General features: G+C 37.9%; 1 protein-coding gene across 5 annotated transcripts in view; it reads left to right on the forward strand.

The window, feature by feature from the left end:
* LOC111568446 (polypeptide N-acetylgalactosaminyltransferase 18-like) overlaps positions 1-22991 on the forward strand; it is a 130698-nt gene that overhangs the window by 44149 nt on the left and 63558 nt on the right. For all 5 annotated transcript variants that reach the window (XM_055009448.1, XM_055009449.1, XM_055009445.1 and 2 more), the window contains exons 2-5: positions 1606-1813; positions 2673-2839; positions 10767-10953; positions 18924-19121. In XM_055009448.1, the coding sequence (XP_054865423.1) occupies positions 1606-1813; positions 2673-2839; positions 10767-10953; positions 18924-19121 (760 nt within the window). The remainder of the gene's footprint in view (positions 1-1605; positions 1814-2672; positions 2840-10766; positions 10954-18923; positions 19122-22991) is intronic.

Here is a 22991-nt window from a genome sequence, read left to right on the forward strand (position 1 = left end):
AGAAAAAGATTCAGAATAAAAAGCAGCAACAGGTTTCTTCCACTTGAATGTTTCTTTAAAAACTAAAGTTAAGTTGTAATAACTCATGAAACTTCATTTTTGTTCACCAAAGTTCCTGATTTCAGCTCCGCTCTCTAAAATAACACAAGAAGACAGAAAAGGATGCTAAAATAATATGAAAATACACAAAAAACACAAAAACAATACAAAAGGATACTAAAATTACACAAAAATGAGGCAAAATGATGCTAAAATAACACAAAAATTATACAAAAAGACACTAAAGATGCAAAACAACACGAAAAGACAGCAAAGGAGGCTGAAATTAAACAAAAATTTCACAGACACAAAAACAACACAAAAGGATGCTAAAATCACATAAAAATTACACAAAAGAAAAAAATTACACAAAATACCACAAAAAGACAAAAATGACATAAAATATGGCGCTCAGAAACCCGGAAATGTTCATCGTTTCCTCAAAAAAAAAAAAAAAAAAACACCTTGACCAAAAAGCAGGTTTCCAGGAACACAGAAACAAACAAACACAATGAGTCAAACTCAGGTTTACAGACTTTAACATACAGAAAATATTTAAATGTGTTCCTCTGCTTTCTAAAAACTGTCCAGAATTATTCAAAACTTGTTGACAAAAACTCACACGTGATCCAAAGTTACCTAAAATGTGTAATAAATAAAAACCTGCAACGAACGACTAAAACACAAGTTACACGAACAAAAACCTTCCCAAAGTGACTAAATATGTCCTGAATTATTCCAAAAAGTCAAGAAACATGTCGAAAAACATCTGAAAAATTAATCAGAAATCATCCAAAAAGACTGAATTTTGACAGTGACTCAAACTTAACTGTCCTGTTGTCTTCATTTATGGGCACTAGAAAATGTTGTTCCCTTGTCTGAAAAAAATCCAAAAATTCATCAAAAAAATCCCCAAATTTATAAAAAAAATTCAAAATTTCCTTAAAAGTTTTATTCAAAAATAAAATCTGAAATGCTCAAAAAAGTCCAAAAACACCTATAAAATGAAACTAACTGTGCTAACATGCTAACTATGCTAACTGTACCAAATATGCTAACCATGCTAACTCTGTGTTTCCTCAGACACGCCCCAGAAGGATGGTGATTACACTGCTAACTGCTAGCCATGCTAACCATGCTAACTATGCTAACTCTGTGTTTCCTCAGACACGCCCCAGAAGGATAGTGATGACACTGCTAACTGCTAGCCATGCTAATTATGCTAACCATGCTAACTGTGCTAAATATGCTAACCATGCTAACTCTGTGTTTCCTCAGACACGCCCCAGAAGGATGGTGATGACACTGCTAACTGCTAGCCATGCTAATCATGCTAACTATGCTAACTCTGTGTTTCCTCAGACGCGCCCCAGAAGGATAGTGATGACACTGTTAACTGCTAACTGCTAGCCATGCTAACCATGTTAACTGTGCTAAATATGCTAACCATGCTAACTCTGTGTTTCCTCAGACATGTCCCAGAAGGACGGTGATGACGCTGCTACCCATGCTAACTGTGCTAACCATGCTAACCATGCTAACTATGCTAACTCTGTGTTTCCTCAGACATGCCCCAGAAGGACGGTGATGACTCTGCGTCCTCGTCAGACTCCGCCTCTGACTCCGCCTCCTCGCTGTTCAGCCACTGGGGTCGTGACCTTGGACCGGAGAGCCGGAGGGCGGCGCTCATGAAGTTCCGTTACTACGGATACAACGGTTACCTTAGCGACCGCATCTCCCTCACCAGACCGATCCCAGACCTTCGGCCGGACGGGTCAGTAGAAATAAAAAATAAAATAAAATAAAATAAAATAATTAATGTCTGACTGGACGGGTCAGTAGAGTTCAAGAAAATAAAACATCTGTTTAATTTAAACCTAAATATTTCTTTAAAACTAAACTCAAGTTGGAATAATTAATGAAACTTCATTTTTGTTCACTGATTTCAGCTCCGCTCTCTAAAATGACATAAAAATAACTCAGAAAGACACAAAAATAACAGACAATTGACACAAAAAGCACAAAAAGATGTTAAAAAGCACAAAAATGACATAAACAGTATACAAATGGATGCTAAAAATACACAAAAATACACAAAACATGCCAACATAACACAAAAATGACACAAAAAGATGCTAAAATAAGACAAAAATGACACGAAAAGTATACAAAAGAATGCTAAAAATACACAAAAAGATACAAAAACATGCCAAAATAACACAAAAATGACAGAAAAAGACACAAAGAGATACAAAAAGACACAAGGACACAAACTGACGCTAAAATAAAAATTACAGGATGACACAAAAAGACGCAAAAAGAAGCTAAAATAACACAAAAATGTCAAATCCCTTAGAAAGCTGGACATGTTGGAATTTCTCCACCGTTCATCTGATCTGGACGTAAAAACTCAGATTAAAACTAAAAGTCTGAATTTAAACTGATTAAATCCACAGTTGAGATGGAATCCTGGAAATTGCTAAGAACTTTAACTGATTCATATTCCAGAGTTTTTATGAAGCTGTGAGGATATTTTCTAACTGAATCTCCTGGTTTTGTAGAGTGTTCTATGAAGCTATCAGGGTATATCTGAGGACGCATCTTCTAACTGAATCCTTCTCCCGGTCCTCCAGATGCAGGAACATGTCGTACTCTCCAGACCTTCCTCAGCTCAGCGTCATCTTCATCTTCGTCAACGAGGCGTTGTCGGTTCTGCTCCGGTCCGTCCACACGGCCATCCAGAGGACGCCGAGGAAGCTGCTGAGAGAGATCATCCTGGTGGACGACCACAGCAGCAGCTGTAAGAACCTTCATTCCTTTATTTTATCTCCATCTGTTTAAAAAAACACCTAAACAAACACAGCAGCAGCCCTAAGAACCTTTATTTATTTATTTATTTACTCTAAATCTGTTTTTTAAATCTCAAAAATCCACAGCAGCAGCCGTGAGGACTTTTATTTACTTATATCTTTTCCATCCATTTAGTAAATCACCTAAAACATCTGAGTCTGAAGCTGTAACGGCAGAAAAAATGACTCAACTTTCACTTTTCCTACGGTTCTTGAACTTCTCACGGGACTGAATCTAAGCTTAAAATCATAAAAATTTCACTAAAAATCTCTTCTTTCTACATGTTTCACTGATAGATCCACTAAATCTGAAGCAAAAAATCTGTTAGCTGTGACCAACAACAATAAGAGACACAAAAAGATGCTAAAATAACATAAAAAATACACAAAAGGATACTGAAATAATACAAAAATGACACGAAATGACACAAAAATTACACAAAAAGACAAAAGAATGATTAAATAACACAAAAATAATGCAAAAAGATGCTAAAATAACACAAAAAACGTGCTAAAATGATACAAAAAGACAAAAAGATGCTACAATAATGCAAAAGGATGCTAAAATAACACAAAAGATGCAAAAATGACACAAAAATAACACAAAAGATGCTAAAATAACACAAAAATGACACAAAAGAATGCTAAAACAATACAAAAATAAGATAAAAGCACACTAAAATAACACAAAAATGACACTAAAGGATGCTCTTTCCTGTCTTTAAATCATCTCTAAACCTGGGTTCCCAGCAGCAGAGAATGAATTTCCCTCCGACAGTCGTGGTTGTTTACGGCTACTGATAAAGAGCTGATTAAAGCCTCGTAGTCGTAAACCAACGGTTTGTTTTCACATTACGGGGCAGAGATCTGAGTCATTACCGTAAATCTGAAGGAGAATCAGATGTTAATAATTTGTATCACGTCCTGCAGAAGGTATTTCAGCACCGCCAGATCAGTAATTAGCGTTCTGAGGAATCTGTCTGAGCAGCTTTTACGGCTTTCTGTTCTTCAGCGAGATTTATTAGAGATAAATCCACGGCCTGAATGCTGATGAGCAGATAAAAACATTCACATTCATTCCTCCTGAAAGATTCATAGGTGTTCCTCTAACGCTATGACCGAGATAGATTCATTAATCTATCTCTAATGCTACGACCGAGATTAATGAATGTATCTCTAACGCTACGACCGAGATAGATTCATTAATCTATCTCTAATGCTACGACTGAGCTCCTTCCTAATGATAAGCGCAAAAAAGCAAAAATACACAAAAACTACACAAAAAGATGCAAAATGATGATTAGATTAAACATAAAATGACACAAAAAGACAAAAATGACACAAAAAGATGCTAAAAATACTCCAAAAAACACAAAACAATGCTTAAATAACACAAAAATGACACAAAAAGATGCTAAAATAACACACAAATGACAAATAGATACAAAAGCATTCTTACATAACACAACTATACACAAAAAGACACAAAACGACACTTAAATAACAAAAAATGACACAAAACACAAAGATACAAAACAATGCTTAAATAACACAAAAATGCCAAAAAGATGCAAAAATAACACAACAAATGACACACAAATTGGCACAAAAGGATGCTAAAAATACACAAAAAGACACAAAAAGGCATAAAACAATGCTTAAATGACACAAAAATGACATAAAACTGCCAGGAGAGGAATATCTCAAGTTTGTAAGAGTGGTCAAAAAACCTGGGGAACAAAAACTGCCTGGGGAGGCATGGTCAGAATGGTAGTAAAACTGCCAGAGGAGGGCTGACTCAGTGTCTGAATGTTTATAAGATTGTCTGGTGAGGGATGAGTCAAGGTGTTCAGGGTATTGAAACTGCATGGGGAGGGATGATTCAATAGTGGTGTACTGGCAGGGGAGGGATATTCAGTTCTCAATAGTGGTGAATCAACCTGGCATAGCATAAGTTGGAAAAAAGGATGGTAAAACTGCCTGGTGATGGAGAGATTAAAGTGTTAATGGTGATAAACCTACTTTGGGATCGATGATTCAAGATGTTAATGGTGGTAAATCTACCAGTAGATGGATGATTCGGGGTCTTAATGATGATGAAACTCCCTGGGGAGGGATGAGTTCAGGTGTTATTGTTCTTCAGAACTTTTCTAGACTACACTAAACACTCATAGTTTTCATTTGTTGAAATAATAATCAACGCCTCAATCAATACTTAAAAATGATTTAGTTGTAGTTCTAATCTCACGTTCCCAATTTTTCTTATTTTATCAACTTTAAACTGTAGAAAAAACTGAGTTTATTGGACAGTGGAATTATATTTATCTAGTTTTTGCTGATAATATTCAAACTTCCTCCTCTTTCAGTCTGAACCCAGCAGTTCTACTCCGTCAGAATAATAACGCTGCTGCTGTTCAGACGTTCGGCCACTTTGGTGTTAAAACATTCAAGGTCATTTTTTATATTTAGAATCTCGTACGAAACACAACGAGGTTCCAGTTTGAAATGAGTCCATCTTCCTTCCAGGTCAGCAGCAAACTGCAGCTCATTAAAGGAAAACAGAGTCAGAGGATCCGTCTGATGGCACTAATGAACAGAAAGAGGAAGCCTGGAGGCAGGATTACTAAGAAATCACAGCCAGGAAATAAAGACGGAACATTGTTGTGAATGTGTTCCGTCCATCTGAAGTCACTCATGAAGATAAATACGGAACCTGATTATCTGAGAGCTCAAAGGGGTTTATTTATGAAACAAACCTTCTGACCTCAGGACATCTGCTGACCTGTGGTTAAAGAAATATCACCAGAAAAAATATTAATACCACAATGTAAAATATATAAGTAAAAGTCTTGCTTTAAAAACTCATTTAACCCGTCCGAACCCAAAATCCATCAATGAGTTTAAAATGCATGTTTTCTTTTTTTACAATACGTTAAAATCACTGCATTTATCAACCAGAACGTGTAAAAACAAAGAATCAAGGTGTGAAGCATTTCTTCTTCTAAGAGCTAAGCAATGCTAATCTACCAGAGGTTCAATGGTTTTGAAACTACCTGTGGAGGGGTGATTCAAGGGTTCAACTACCTAGGGAGGGTGACTCAAGGGTTAAACTGCCTGGGGAGTGATAGCTTAAAGTGTTCATGGTGATGAAACTACCTTGGGATTGAAGATTCAAGATATTAAGGGTACTGAAAGTGCCTGGAGAGGGATGATTCAAGGATGAAATTGCCTGGGGATGGATACCTCTAGGACGAAAAACTACCTTGGGATTGATGATTCAGTGTGTATAGGGTACTAAAACTACCTGGGAGGGGTGACTCAAGGATGAAACTGCCTAGGGAGTGATAGCTTAAAGTGGTAATGGTGATGAAACTACCTTGGGATCGATGATTCAAGGTGTTAACCCTTTGATGTGCAGTGTGGGTCAGGAGACATTCATTTTCCATTGGATTTGGGTCACTTTTGACTCATGTGCATCAAAGGGTTAAGGGTACTGGAACTGCCTGGGCAGGGGAGATACAAGGCTTAAACTGTCTGGGGAGGGATGACTCAAGGATGAAACAACCTGGAAGGATACTTCAAGGATGAGTCTGTCTGGGAAAGATGGCTCCAGGATGAAACTGCCTGAGGATGGTGACCCAAGGGTTAAACTACCTGGGGAGGATACCTCAAGGGTGACACTGCCTGAGGATGCCTGGGGAAGGGTGACCCAAGGATTAAACTACCTGGGGAGGATACCTCAAGGGTGACACTGCCTGAGGATGCCTGGGGAAGGGTGACTCAAGGATTAAACTGTCTGGGGAGTGATAGCTTAAAGTGTTCATGGTGATGAAACTACCTTGGGATTGATGATTCAAGATGTTAAGGGTACCGAAACTGCCTGGGGAGGGGTGACCTTCATTGTTTACAATAAGCAATCAAAGAAATTCAGCTTTATTGAGGATATTTTAACTGCTTTAACTACAGTAAAACAGTATAATAAAGTAAAAAAAACTAATTATTTTTCATACAATAGCATATTTTTTATGTTATTTGAAAGAAAAATCATTTAAAGACTGAAAAATTAGAAATCATTTTTAAATTTTATTTAAAAGATTTTATGAATTTTTACACAATATGAATAATATGTAGCTGAATTACAGAAAAACAATATATTTGATGTGTGACTGTAAAATTATTATTTAAGCGTCTTAAAAACAACAGAATAACTGAATTATTTTACAGGTATTTGTTATTTTCACACATTCTTACTATTTTTTTGGCACCATTACTGCCAGATTTTGAGTTTTTTTTCAGTGTAAAGTTCATTATGAGGTACATGACCAAGTAAAGCTGCAGCGTGGACAGAAAATATGTTGATTCTGGTCATGGTTTCTGGGTTTGCTTTGTTTTTGTCATACATTTAAGTGCTTTATTTTTCTTCTTTTTAAATGTTTTCAATTTGTGTCTGCTTTTCTATGTCCCTTTTCATGTCACTTCCTTTTTTATTTTGAAATTGCCTTTCCTTGTGTGTCGCTTGTGTTTTTACTTCCTCTATTTCCTCCCGTTTGATGATTAGTTTCACCATTAGTTGGATCCTCCAGTCACTTCTGGCTCTATTTTTACAGTCTTGTCTTGTGTTTTGTCTTCTTTTTGATTTGGTGGATTTTTGGGTTTAGTTTCGGTTTTTATTTTTGGTCGTATTTACACCTGGATCACCGCCTTTAGTTTGTTCACCTGTCCAGTAAGTTCCTTGAATAAAGTTTGTTCCTTTCCACAATCTGCCTGCTGTCTGCAGGTTTTGCCATGAAAATACAAGAAACTGAAGCTTAGAATCAGGATATTTGATCCAAATCCCTTCATTCTAGGGTCTTATTTTAAAAACTTGACTAAAATAAATAGTTTGCACTGACCAAAGTCTGTAAAAAAACTAAACATTATCTGCTCCTCGGTGCAACTGAGAATCCAGGAGCCAAAAAAAGGCGTTCACAGGGTTAATTTCCTCTTAGTCTCTGGAGGTTTTTCCTACAGTAGAAGAAACCCCCTGAGACGTCATTAGGGATCTGGTTTGAGCTGGGATATCACAAATTTACTAACAGGAAGCTGCTGTGATAAAGAGCTCAGGGGTGTTGGAAAGATGTGGGAATGAAAAGTCCAACAACAAAAAAAAGAATGTTCCGGGGCGCCGAGGATCAAGTATTTTCTGACCCAGTTCACCCGGAGAGGAAATCTCAGGTCCTACATTCGGTTTTACTTCACGCTGCTGCTTTGGTTTTTGATGTACATACGAAGACAAAGAACTGAATATAAAGGTCAAGATCTACATGCAAAACTAGATTTCTTTAGGAATTACAAAGCCGTGGACTAGTGTTTGTTGTACTTCTAACGTTCCTGAAGCTGCAGCAAAATAATTAGAAAGATTATTCCATAATGACAGTTAAACTACACATTATCTTCAAAAAATAGCTCCACCTCCAACACCTAAAACGGACAAATCTGCTTCAACAAAAACACAAATAAAAACAATCTGATGATGTGGCAATGTATAGGACTGTCAGACAGTTGAACTGATGCGGAGTTCTTCCTGTTTTTACAGTTTCTAGCTGATAAATGGTGTAATTATTGGATCTTTAAAATTATTTTTTGAAGAAAAAATGAACAGAAACTCAATCCCAACTGGCAGGTTTTGTGGTTCTGAGGGTTAAACTGTTTACATGAGTTAGAATAACAAGTAAACAGTAGTTTGTGTGTGAAATCGGTGAAAACCCTTTAAAATTTACCAAAATAGAAATCAGAACAAAAAACCAAACTGGAGTAAAACATTAAAAACTATGGACACCTTTCTCACATTTCTACTTCAAACTGCATCTTAGCTTCTAATTAGGAACTTATTTTGACCAACCACCTATCACACGTTACCTAAAAATATTTAAAAATGATAAAAGAATGTCCAAAATTTCTCTGAATATTGTTCAAATGACATGAAAGCTGCTCAAACCTACCAAAAAATTATCCAAAATGACTCAGATTTATCAGAAATTACTAGAAATCTGTCCAAGATGACAAAAACACACAAATAAATCCAATTTGATGATTTAGTAATCTGTAGGATTGTTACAAAGCTGAAGTGATGCAGAGTTCTTCCTGTTTTTACAGTTACTAGCTGATAAATGGTGGAATTATTGGGTTTTTAAAATTACTTTTTGAACAAAAAAATAAACAGACAATTCCAACTGACAGGTTTTGTGTTTCTGAGGATTAAACTGTTTTCATGAGTTAGAAAAACAAGTAAACTTCAGTCTGTCTATAAAATGAGTGGAATCCCTTTAAGACTGACCAAATTAGAAATCAGAACAAAAACCCAAACTGGAGTAAAACATTTCAAACTATGGACACTTTTCTCACATTTCCTCATCAAACTGTATCTCAACTACTAATCAGGAAGTGAAAATAAAAGTTAAAGTTAAATTTTTGCCAGTTTGTTCAGGGTAAGTGTTCACTCGATCTTTTATTCTTCATGGTTGAACCTTCTTCTGAACCGTCTAAACTGTAGCTTCAGACTGAGACACCTGGATGGATGTAAAACTGATCTGGTGTCAGTTTTTTGTCATGTCTCTCTGCTGAACTGATGAAGTTCTGAGACTCAGAAATGATGGGAAAAGTCCATTAAAAAGTGATAAATCTTAGTTCTATTAAAAACTGACACCAGATCAGTTTTACATCCATCCAGGTGAGAACCAGAATGATGTTAAAATTGTCCAAAATGACTCAAAAATGATCCATAATTACAGAAAATGAGTTCAGAATGACGTGAACTTTGTCCTAAATGACTCAAAAATTATCCCAAAGGCACAAAAATGATCCAAAATGATGAGAAAAGATCCAAATTGACATAAAACTTGTTGAAAATTATCAGAAAAATTGTCCAAAATGAGTCAGAATTCACCCAAAATGATTCAAGAATGATCCAAACTGACTGAAGATTTACAGAACGACACAAAATTAGTCCACGATGCTTCAAAAATGATAGAAAATGACTCAAAAGTGATCCAAAATTACAGGAAATTTGTTGAAAATGAAATGAAAATTGTGTGAAAATACGTGAAAATGATCCAATTTCTGAATCAACAATTGAATAAAATTAGAGAATAAAATGGTTCTGATCAGAAACCAGATTCAGTGTTTAGACTGAGACACCTGGATGGATGTAAAACTGATCTGGTGTCAGTTTCTACCAGAACTCAGGTGTTTCTCCTCCTAAATGTCATGGTTCTATCTGCTGGACTGATGAAGTTCTGAAAAAGTCCATTAAAAAGTGATAAATCTGGACCCACCTCTATGGACTTCAAGGACCTGGAATGTTCTAAGTGAGACTAAACTTAAAGACTGGAAGCAGGAAAGGAGAACGTCCCCTGGAGAAAGTTCTAGAGTAGACATACCGACAACTGGAGAAAGTTCTAGAGTAGACCTACCGACAACTGGAGAAAGTTCTAGAGTAGACCTACTGACAACTGGAGAAAGTTCTAGAGTAGACCTACTGACAACTGGAGAAAGTTCTAGAGTAGACCTACCGACAACTGGAGAAAGTTCTAGAGTAGACCTACTGACAACTGGAGAAAGTTCTAGAGTAGACCTGCCGACAACTGGAGAAAGTTCTAGAGTAGACCTACCGACAACTGGAGAAAGTTCTAGAGTAGACCTACCGACAACTGGAGAAAGTTCTAGAGTAGACCTACCGACAACTGGACTGTTGTCGGTAGGTCTACTCTAGAACTTTCTCCAGGGGACGTTCTCCTCTATGGACTTCAAGGACCTGGAACTCTGGAGATATTCTCAGTCTGAAGGTAGAACTTTAAGTTTGTGGATTTATCTGACATCCAGGTGTGTTTCTGTCCACAGTGGAGCTGAAGGATCACCTGCAGAGCTTCGTGGATGAGACCAACTCTCAGCATGGTCCTGGTTTCATCAAGGTGGTCCGACATGACAAACAGGAAGGTCTGATCCGGTCCAGAGTGAGCGGCTGGAGGGCAGCTTCTGCTCCGGTGGTCGCTCTGTTCGATGCCCATGTGGAGTTCAACACCGGATGGTGAGAAGATTCAATCTGAACCAGAAATATAGTTCATTATTCACAACCAGAAAGCCTGCGAGGGTCCCAGAGCTGCAGCAGCAAAACCACTTCCTGTTGTTACAGGAAGTTGTATTTATTTTATTCAGGAAGTGCTGTAATTACTGTCATTAATCTCGTTAAAACACCAAAATATAAAAACAATCAAGTGATCCATGAACATTAATCGTATTTTGCGATAATGTATGTTTTCATATTTTGTACTTGAACAGCATCAATATGAACAACACTGATGACAACTTCATGTTAGCCTGGATGCTAATATGCTAGTTTGAGAATTTCATGAACCTTCAGTGGACTCTAATAAATTTGGCCAATAATTAAGTTTTCTTTTTTAACAGAAACTGATATTAATATATGAAAATTTATGAAATATTATGGGAATTTTAGCTAACTGCTAGCTGTTCTGATGGAGTTTGAAATTGTTTTTAGTTCTTTAGCTTAGCATTAGAGAAGTGAAGATTTTGGTGAAGAAGCCACATAAAAGTGATAATTTGATTTTTATTATTTTGTATTTTAACAAATTACAAAAATGTTAGTATTAAGCTCATTGACAACAATTTAGTTTTGGCTTGATTGCTAACAAGCTAGTTTTCTAGCTTCTGCTAGCTAGTGTGACAATTTCCAGTGTACTTTACTAATTTAGCTAAATAATTAAAAATTAGTCTTTTTAACAGAACAATACATCAGAAACAGATTTTTAACATTATATATATATATATATATATATATATATATTTAAATATATATATATATATATATATATATATATATATATATATATATATATAATTTTAGCTGACTGCTAGCTGTTCTGGTGGTGTTTCAATTTAGCTCGTTCGTACTTATTTAGCTTACAGGTTAGCGTTATAGTTTTCTGTCTCTTCGGCTCATCTTTGTCTCTGGTGGTTTTATATCACTTTGTGGTCATTTTGTCTCTCTTTGGCTGTTTTGTGTCCATTTTTGGTAGTTTTCTGTCTCTTACTGGTAATTTTTTGTCTTTGTGGTTGTTTGTATCACATTTTGGTGGTTTTGTGTGTATTTTGGTCATTTTATGTCTCTTTGCGTTTTTTAATTGTTGATTTGCATCACTTTGTGGTAGTTTTGTGTATTTTCTTGGTCATTTTGTGTGTCTGTGGTTATTTTGTGTGTCTTTGTGGTCATTTTATGTCTCTTTGCATTTCTTTATGGTTGATTTGCATCATTTTGTGTTGGTTTTGTGTCTTTACTTGCTCATTTTGTGTGTCTGTGGTTGTTCTGTGTACCTTTGTGGTTGTTTTGTGTATATTTTTTGGGTTTTGTTTGTCTCTTTGCGTGTCTTTATAGTTGATTTGCATCACATTGTGGCCATTTTGTTTGTCTTTATGGTCATTTTATCTTTGTTTGCTGTCATTTTTTGTCTCCCTGTGGTTATTTTATGTTACTTTTTAGTAGTTTTCTGTCTCATTGTGGTTGTTTTGTGTCTCTTTGTGGTCATTTTGCATCTTTTAGTGAACAGTTTGTGTCTTTCAGACTTCGTTAAATATCCTAAAGTTACTGTAGATGAAGAATCATGTGGTTCTGAGGAGGTTCGGGGGGGAGTTTGTTCAGATTTGTTGGGTTTCATTCCCTCCTCCTCTGTTTTCTTTTCGTTCCTCTTTGCTCTGAACTCATCTCACAGAATCAACATTTCTCTTCATTTAAATTGAGAAATTACCGTATAATTAACCACAAAGCGGCGACAGCTCCATCTCCATAATTGTCTCCGCCGCGCTGCAATTATCTCCCCGTTTCCAGTCAAACAGCAGTAATTATGGGATGTCTTTATGTTGAGGGATTTTCTGGCTGTTTCCACAATAATGAAGCGTCGTCTCATCAGAATAACAGAATCACATGATGAGGACGTGGAGGAACGTAGGAGCTGGTTCACATGTTCAGCTGTTTGTTCAACCGCAGATAAAACCAGAAAAATCAGAGCAGGAAAAAAAACAACAACAATAAACAGACTTACACGTGTAAATAATGTACATATTTTCAAATTACACAGTTTTTATGTTATTAAAATGAGCAGAAACATCGTTATTTGTCAAATGTTTGCATTTAGTTGAATGAAAAATGATTCAAATTAGTTTAAATTAATTAGTTTTTCCCATTTTCAAATAAGATCCAGTAAAATCACACAATGTTCACATCAAAAATCAGCATTTTTGCAAATATTATTTCATTTTTATAATGTGTGACTGTAAAATAAAAATGTTCTCATCTTCTATCTGATGTTCATATCTTCCATCTCTGATGATCTTCTATCAGTCATGTTCTATCTCTGATCTTCTTATCGTTGATCTCTGATGTTCTTATTCTATCTCGAATGTTCAGTCTCAGACGTTCTTATCTTCTATCTCTGATCTTCTTATCTTCTGTTCACTTACATTCTTGTCTTGTTCCTCTGAATGATTGTGAGGTTTCTTTGTGTTTTTCTGTCCTTCTGGACTCTTGGAGGTACTTTGCATTTAAACGACAGCCTTCAACGTTTGGTCCCTGGAGTCTGATCACGTAAATCCATTCATCTCCTGGTTTCCTGCAGATCAATAAGATCATCTTCAGTCGTCTGAGTTTTCTCGTTGCTTTCTTTGAGCAGACATGAGATCCTTTCTTTCATTAGAGAAGAAAATCAAACGCTTTTCTGTTTTCAGGTCGTGTGAGGAGATTTTCCTCGTCTGACCTTCAGCGTCTTTGTTTCCTCAGAATTCCCTCAATGCTTTTATTGTTGCGGGTTTCAGCCTCAGAGGTTCAGTTTAATCCCAGATGTTTGCTCAGAAAGAAAGTCCAGAAATGAATCCTAATTAAAATTTAAAGGTTCTGGTCTTTTTATCTAGTTTACTTTGAAAAGTTGTTAATACTTTGAGTAGATTTACTTTGAGTTTTATACCATGAATGGTCCTAAAATCTGAAGAAAAATAAAAGATTTTAGTGAAAATGTCTCAATCCAGACGTCAGATGTAAATTTCATTTTCTTAATCAATGATCAGCAGCCTTATTAATCAATAACAGATAAATTCAAGTCATTTTGGATGCTTTTGGTTTCAATTTTGGACAAATTCAGCGTTATTCTAGACCCTTATCTGAACCCTGATGCCATTTTTTGCCATACACTTTATAATGTTTTTGATTTTTGACTAATGTTGCCATTTTGAGGAATTTCTTAGTCAGACTGGACAAAATTCAAAACATATTAGTTTTTTATTATTATTTTTGTCAAATTTTCAGTTTAGAAAAAAATTACATCATTTTGGACAAATTTGAAGTCATTTTGGAAACGTTTTGTTTTCATTTCGGACGAATTTTTGAGTCAGTTTTGACAAAGTTCAAATAATTTTAAACGTCTCTTCTTTTAATTTTTGTCAAATTTTGAGTCAGTCTGGACTTTTTAAAGTTTTGACAAATTTTGAGACAAAGTATTGTCTATTTTACACAATATTGGGTTGTGATCTGCAACTTCATTTGAAGGTCCACTCCTGGATATCCACATCATTTTTCCACCTTCTTTTTATCCAGATACAGGAAGTTCTTGGTTTAACGTACGGCATTTCGTCGTTACATCAGAACTGGTTACATGGAACTAGTTGATGAGTGGAGCAGATGAATACGTCGTCATGTGGCGCTATCAGACGGCTTTGTTTCCATTCTCCGACTGTACGCCACCTTGGATTGTGCTACATTCACTAACTTTTAGCCCTTCAAAGGGACATTATTAGATCAAGATGTAGAAACAGGTCAACATGTTCTGTTATCTTCTAGTAAAATGATTCCTACATGCATGAAAGTCGTTGTTATTCATGACTTTTATGAAGAACTGATCGATATCGTGATGCACGAAATGACTTTGTTTCCATTTTCGCCGGAGTTCCGACTAATAGACTTAAATCGATCTGTAGGAACGAAACTCCAACATAAGTGGAGGACCTTCTGTAATGTTTTATTTCTTGTATTAAACACGTTTTCCTTGTTCTCATGTTTGTAATTTGGACTTTTTGGTTCTTTCTGGACCGACGACCAGCTGCCGTCGTATCTCAGGCTGATAAAGATTTTATGGTGGAAGCGTTGCCAACGTACACAGAGTGACGATATTCATGACAAATGTAAGAGAATTATTTAGTCTCGGTTTGATTTCTAGCAGCGATGTGTGATATCATTGATTTCCCCTCCCTTGAAGTAAAACCCAGGCTGCTTTTCCTCCTACAGATGCATGTTCTATACAAAATATTAATGTGCTCAGAAGTGGAAAATAAAAAGCAGCGTTTTATTTCCCACAAGTCTAGTGAGTTTTGCTGCTGTTGGAGAATCAACCACAACAAGCTGATATGAAGCTACTGCAGCGTGTTTTACATCTGATTTAGCTTCAGATTAACGCAGCCTCTCACAATACTAAATACAGCATCAGAAGAGAGATCTGCAGCTTCACAAAGAATACTGTCTGATTCAGGCTGTAATGAAAATTAAATAAATACATGCTATAATAAACACATAAATGGTCAATAATCTGACAGAACTACACTGTAAAAAAAACAAAATCTGCAATAAAACAGTGAAAATCTGGCGGCAAAGATCCCATAGAAAGAAAAATAGGTGAAAAACAGGAATAGTGTGACTGTAAAAATGTAAAAAAGGTAAAAATAACAGCAGTTATTTAGAAACTAATGTTTTCAGTGGATTTAAATGCAGTAAAAGAGTTTCATTTTAAGGTCAAATGCTATGAAAGAACAAATTACTATAATAAAGGAGATTTTTCATGTCAACATTAATTACAGTTTTCACTTTTTTGCTGTCAAATTGTGAGTTGGTACATTTTTTATTTTGATTTTATTAAATATTATCTGTAATTTAACAGAAAAGACTAAATCACAGATAAAAAAATATTTCGAATTAAATACATTTTTATTTCCAATAATTGCAATGGCAAATAATTGATTATTATTAAAGTGAAACTAATTAAGAATATATTAACTGAAGAAGAAAGTCATGCATGTCAGAAATGTAATGTAGATCAGCTGCAGTACCGGTTTATTCCACCAGGCTGTACAGTCCAGACTCAGGATGTTAATGACTAACCATTAACTGATTATTTTCCATTATAATAGTTTAACCGATTAAAAATCCATTAACTGATAAAGACAAAGAAGAAGGTCATGCATGTCAGAAATGTATAGTAGATCAGCTGTAGTACCTGGTTGTTCCACCAGGTGGAGCCTCTTGTTGTTTGATAAGATTGAGAACTACAGTTTTCTGTGTTTGATCTGAGTTTAGCTAGCGACAGGCCACCATGACAAAGACTCCTGCGGCAGTTAAAGGAATTACATCAGTCAGTGGGATTTTTTTTAGCTTAGATTTGGTCTAGTTTATGACTAAACATCGCCTCACAGCTGAGTAGTTCAAGGACAGTTGGAAAATTGATATTCACACAAGGCTCTGATATTTGGTGTAATTTTGCTGTTAAAAAGAAGTTTTTATTAAAGATAACATCTTTTAAACCTGCTGACAAGGCTTTGTCATGGTGACCTGTCACTAGCTAAACTCAGATCCTTCAAATACAGCAAACAAACTTCAGTTTTTATCTGATTCAACAATAAGGTGCTCCACCTGGTGGAACAACCAGGTACTACATCTTATCTGCAATAAATTCACTGACATGCACGACCTTCTTCTCTATCACAACAACCAACAGCCAACCAACAACCAACAACAACCAAACATCAAGAACCAACCACCACCAACAGCCAACAACAACCAACAGCCAACCAACCACCAACAACCAATCACCACCAACAGCCAACCACCACCAACAGCCAACCAACCACCAACAACCAATCACCACCAACAACAAACCACCACCAACAGCCACCAACAGCCACCAACAGCCACCAACAGCCTCCAACAGCCACCAACAGCCAACCAACCACCAACAACCAATCACCACCAACAACCAACCACCAACAACAGCCAACCAACAACACCCAACCAACCACCAACAACCAATCACCACCAACAGCCAGCCACCAACAGCCAACCAACCACCAACCAATCACCACCAACAACCAACCACCAACAACCAACCACCACCAACAGCCAACCAACAACAACCAACTAACCAACAACAACCAATCAATAACAACCAACCAACAACAACCAACCAATAGCAACCAACAACCAATCACCACCAAAAGCCAACCACCAACAACAGCCAACCAACAACAACCAACCAACCAACAACAACCAATCACCACCAACAGCAAACCACCAACAGCCAACCACCACCAACAGCCACCAACAGCCAACCAACCACCAACCAATCACTACCAACAACCAACCACCAACGACAGCCAACCACCACCAACAGCCAACCAAAAACAACCAACCAACAACAACCAACCAATAGCAACCAACAGTCAACAGCCAACCAACCACCAACAACCAATCACCACCAACAACCAACCACCAAGAGCCAGCCAATCACGACCAACAACCAACCACCAACAGCCAACCACCACCAACAGCCACCAACAAAAACCAACCAACCAACCAACCAACCAACACAACACAATGACCACCAACAGCCAACCACCACCAGCAGCCACCAACAGCCAACCAACCACCAACCAATCACTACCAACAACCAACCACCAACGACAGCAAACCACCACCAACAGCCAACCAACAACAGCCAACCAACAATAACCAATCACCACCAGCAGCCAGCCACCAACAGCCAACCAACCACCAACCAATCACCACCAACAACCAACCACCAACAACAGCCAACCACCACCAACAGCCAACCAACAACAACCAACCAACCAACAACAACCAATCAATAACAACCAACCAACAACAACCAACCAATAGCAACCAACAACCAATCACCACCAAAAGCCAACCACCAACAACAGCCAACCAACAACAACCAACCAACCAACAACAACCAATCACCACCAACAGCCAACCACCAACAGCCAACCACCACCAACAGCCAACCAAAAACAACCAACCAACAACAACCAACCAATAGCAACCAACAGTCAACAGCCAACCAACCACCAACAACCAATCACCACCAACAACCAACCACCAACAGCCAACCAATCACCACCAACAACCAACCACCAACAGCCAACCACCACCAACAGTAACCAACAGCCAACCAATCACCACCAACAACCAACCACCAACCACCAACAACAGCCAACCACCACCAACAGCCAACCAACAACAACCAACCAACCAACCAACAACAACCAACCACTAACAACCAACAGTCAACAACCGACCAACAATCAACAACCAACAACCAACCAACAACAACAACCAACAACCAAACAACAACCAACCAACAACAACAACCAACCAACCAACAACAACCACCAACCAACAGCCAACAACCAATCAACAACCAACCAACCACCAACAACAAACAACCACCAACAACAAACCATCAACCACCATAATAAAACATAATAAAACATAATAATCAGACACTAGATATTGTCCGAATATTATTATTATTATTATTATTATTATTATTATTATTTAGTGGTTACTCCTTTTCCCAAATAATTGGAAGAAATCTAAAATGCAGCCCAACCAAAGCTCAGGTCTTAAGATGGTCATCTTTAACATCCAGAGTCTGGACGGTAGAACCTGATGGACCAACCAGGTACTACAGCTGATCTGCAACGTATTTTCTGACATGCGTGACCTTCTTCTTTGTCACAATTAAAGCATACATTTAAAATAATCAAATCACGGTTCATCTTTAACATCCTGAGTCTGGACTTTACAACCTGATGCAATCTACCTGACATTTTAATGACAGATGACTGTCTTCTTCAACCTCATCGCTTATTGTGTTGGGTTTTACTCGGTTTAACGTGTTCTGTTGGTTCTCTGTCGTCCTGCAGGGCGGAACCGATTCTGCAGCGAATAAAGGAGGACCGGACTCGAGTTGTGTCTCCGTCCTTCGACAACATCAAGTACGACACGTTTGAGATTGAGGAGTACCCGCTGTCTGCTCAGGGCTTCGACTGGGAGCTGTGGTGTCGCTACCTGAATCCGCCCAAGTCCTGGTGGACGCAACGCAACCACACGGCTCCCATCAGGTAGATGCACAACTGCGCAATCAAACAGCTCCCATCAGGTAGATACACAACTACGCAATCACACGGCTCCCATCAGGTAGATACACAACTGCGCAATCAAACGGCTCCCATCAGGTAGATACACAACTACGCAATCACACGGCTCCCATCAGGTAGATACACAACTGCGCAATCAAACAGCTCCCATCAGGTAGATATACAACTGCGCAATCAAACGGCTTCCATCAGGTAGATACACAACTACGCAATCACACGGCTCCCATCAGGTAGATACACAACTGCGCAATCACACAGCTCCCATCAGGTACATACACAACTACACAACCACACGGCTCCCTTCAGGTACATACACAACTACACAATCACACGGCTCCCATCAGGTACATACACAACTACACAACCACACGGCTCCCTTCAGGTACATACACAACTACACAACCACACGGCTCCCATCAGGTAGATACACAACTAAACAACTACACAGCCACACGGCTCCCATCAGGTACATACACAACTACACAACCACACGGCTCCCATCAGGTAGATACACAACTAAACAACTACACAACCACACGGCTCCCATCAGGTAGATACACAACTACGCAATCACACGGCTCCCATCAGGTAGATACACAACTAAACAACTACACAACCACACGGCTCCCATCAGGTAGATACACAACTACGCAATCAAACGGCTCCCATCAGGTAGATACACAACTGCGCAATCAAACAGCTTCCATCAGGTAGATACACAACTATGCAATCACACGGCTCCCATCAGGTAGATACACAACTAAACAACTACACAACCACACGGCTCCCATCAGGTAGATACACAACTACGCAATCAAACGGCTCCCATCAGGTAGATACACAACTGCGCAATCAAACAGCTTCCATCAGGTAGATACACAACTATGCAATCACACGGCTCCCATCAGGTAGATACACAACTGCGCAATCACACAGCTCCCATCAGGTACATACACAACTACACAATCACACAGCTCCCATCAGGTAGATACACAACTACGCAATCACACGGCTCCCATCAGGTACATACACAACTACACAACCACACGGCTCCCTTCAGGTACATACACAACTACACAACCACACGGCTCCCATCAGGTACATACACAACTACACAACCACACGGCTCCCATCAGGTAGATACACAACTAAACAACTACACAACCACACGGCTCCCATCAGGTAGATACACAACTACGCAATCACACGGCTCCCATCAGGTAGATACACAACTAAACAACTACACAACCACACGGCTCCCATCAGGTAGATACACAACTACGCAATCAAACGGCTCCCATCAGGTAGATACACAACTACACAATCACACGGCTCCCATCAGGTAGATACACAACTAAACAACTACACAACCACATGGCTCCCATCAGGTAGATACACAACTACGCAATCACATGGCTCCCATCAGGTAGATACACAACTACACAACCACACGGCTCCCATCAGGTACATACACAACTACACAACCACATCAGGTAAATTTGGTATCAACCCAAGAATAAAGACGTAAAAAGTTTCGTTTTCGTGGAGGAAGTGAGACTCCGGCAGCGTTTTAATTACTAATGACTTGAGGGTCTGATCAGATCCTGTACTAATCTCATTCCTTTTACATGAGACTTTCTCCAACACTAATCTCATTCCTTTTACATGAGACTTTCTCCAACACTAATCTCATTCCTTTTACATGAGACTTTCTCCAACACTAATCTCATTCCTTTTACATTATAACTCCTCCAACACTAATCTCTGTGAATAATTCTGAATGCAATTCTGCGGGTGTCGGTGTGAAACCTGGGGGATGACAAAGCGCATCAGGTGTAAAATAAAACCCTCATTAGAGGCGTTCCACAGATTTAACATGGAGAGGAGGTTTATTTCTGTCGGTCTGATGCTCTTATGTTGTCAGATGGTTTAAATGATACAGATCTGCAGCAGCATCTCCGTATATGATGGATAGAAACGGTTCAGACGCTGAAATCAGCCCAGCTACTGGAGCGGAACCTTAAATGAAGCAGATCAGTGCTGGAGTGTTTCTAGATCTGGACAGAGACTAGAGGACGTGTCCTGCTCCATATCGTAATGGAGGAAGATAAATGATCTCCATTGTTTGTTTCTTTATCCTCCTCGGTACTTTTATTCAGCTCAGATCTTCACAGCGCCCTCAGTTTAATGGTTTTCCAGGCGGTTTTGTCAAAGCGGTGACTAATTCCTTAAGTAACTCTGTGTGTTGCTTTTAATGTTCCTCCTCCTGATTAAACCGAAGCACTCGGACGGTTCCATGCTGGTCTGTTCTTCAGGCTCTGAGCTGCAGGATGTAAAATAACGGAAACCACATTAAAGAGCCACGACTCGGCTTTAATTGAAACCAGTTTACAGCGTTACAGAGGAAACTGTGTGGGAGTTTAAGTCCTTTAAATAAAATAGAGTGGCTTAAAAGTAGCTGCTGAAGGATCCAAGTGCTTCAGTGAACGAAAGAGTCAGAGATGTCCAAATACTTTCAGTTTTAGTTGTATTTAGAGCAGCATTATCAGTCAGTTATCAATTAGCATGAACAAAGTAAACTGCACATTATTTATTGCAGGGCATTAACCTCCTCAGAAGTCTCTGTCATGGTGCCCATTGCTGCTAAACTCCCACAATGCTCATTTTGGGTCTTTGTGTGGTGATTTTACCTGTTTTTGCTGCTACTTTTTATGGTGATTTTGAATTTCTGTGGTGGTTTTGGAACATTTGTGGTAATTTTGCTTCTCTTTGTTGTAACTTTGCTTTTTTATGGTGATTTAACATATTTTTGCTGCTGTCTGGTATCTTTTTATGTTGATTTTGCTTGTTTTTGTTGTAATTTAGCATTTGTTGATGGTGATTTTGTGTCTTTGCGATGATCATTGTCTCTATTTGATATTTTGGATACTATTGTGGTAATTTTGCATCTTTTTAAGCCCATTTTGGGTCTTTATTAGGTGATTTAACCTATTTTTGTGCTATTTTACAGCTTTTTATGGTGATTTTGAATTTCTGTGGTAGTTTTGCATCTTTTTGTGTTGATTTTGCTTCTTTTTGTTGTAATTTTGCATTTAATTATGCCGATTTTGTGTCTTTGTGGTGATTTTTGTCTTTATTTGATCATTTTGAACCCTATTGTGGTCATTTTACGTCCTTCTCTGCTGATTTTGCACCTTTGTGTGGTGATTTAACATATTTTTGCTGCTATTGCATTTTTTTGTGGTGGTTTTACATCATTTTGTGCTGACTTTGCATTTTCTTATACCAATTTTGTGTCTTTGTGGTGATCTTTGTCTTTATTTGATCATTTTGAATCCTATTGTGGTTACTTTGCATCTTTTTATGCTCATTTTGGGTCTTTGTGTGGTGATTTAACCTATGCTTGCTGCTATTTTGCACTTTTTTTGCTGCTATTTTACAGTTTTTTGTCTTAAATTGTGGGAGGTAATGCTCTCTGCTTTAACATGAACTGTAGTCCAAGTGAAGTTTTGTGTTTCTTTGTGTAGTTTTGTAAAACATTTAGTGTCTTTTGTGCTGTGGCTGGTCTTCATGAAGCGTCACATAAGTCTTTGTCTTTAGCTAAATTCCAAAACGTAAACACAGCAAAGAAACTAAAGATTTCCATTTCACCAAAATATAAGAGGCTCCACCTGGTGGAACAACAAGGAACTACAGCTGATTTACATTTACCAACATGCACCACCTTCTTCTTTGTCCTAATTGGTTAAGATATCTTTAATTGGTTCAACTATAAACAGAAAATAATCAAATAAAGGTTCATTATTATCCTTAGTCTGGAGTAAATATACTATT

This window comes from Amphiprion ocellaris, chromosome 3 (assembly GCF_022539595.1).
Source record: "Amphiprion ocellaris isolate individual 3 ecotype Okinawa chromosome 3, ASM2253959v1, whole genome shotgun sequence".
In the NCBI taxonomy this organism is placed as follows: domain Eukaryota; kingdom Metazoa; phylum Chordata; class Actinopteri; family Pomacentridae; genus Amphiprion; species Amphiprion ocellaris.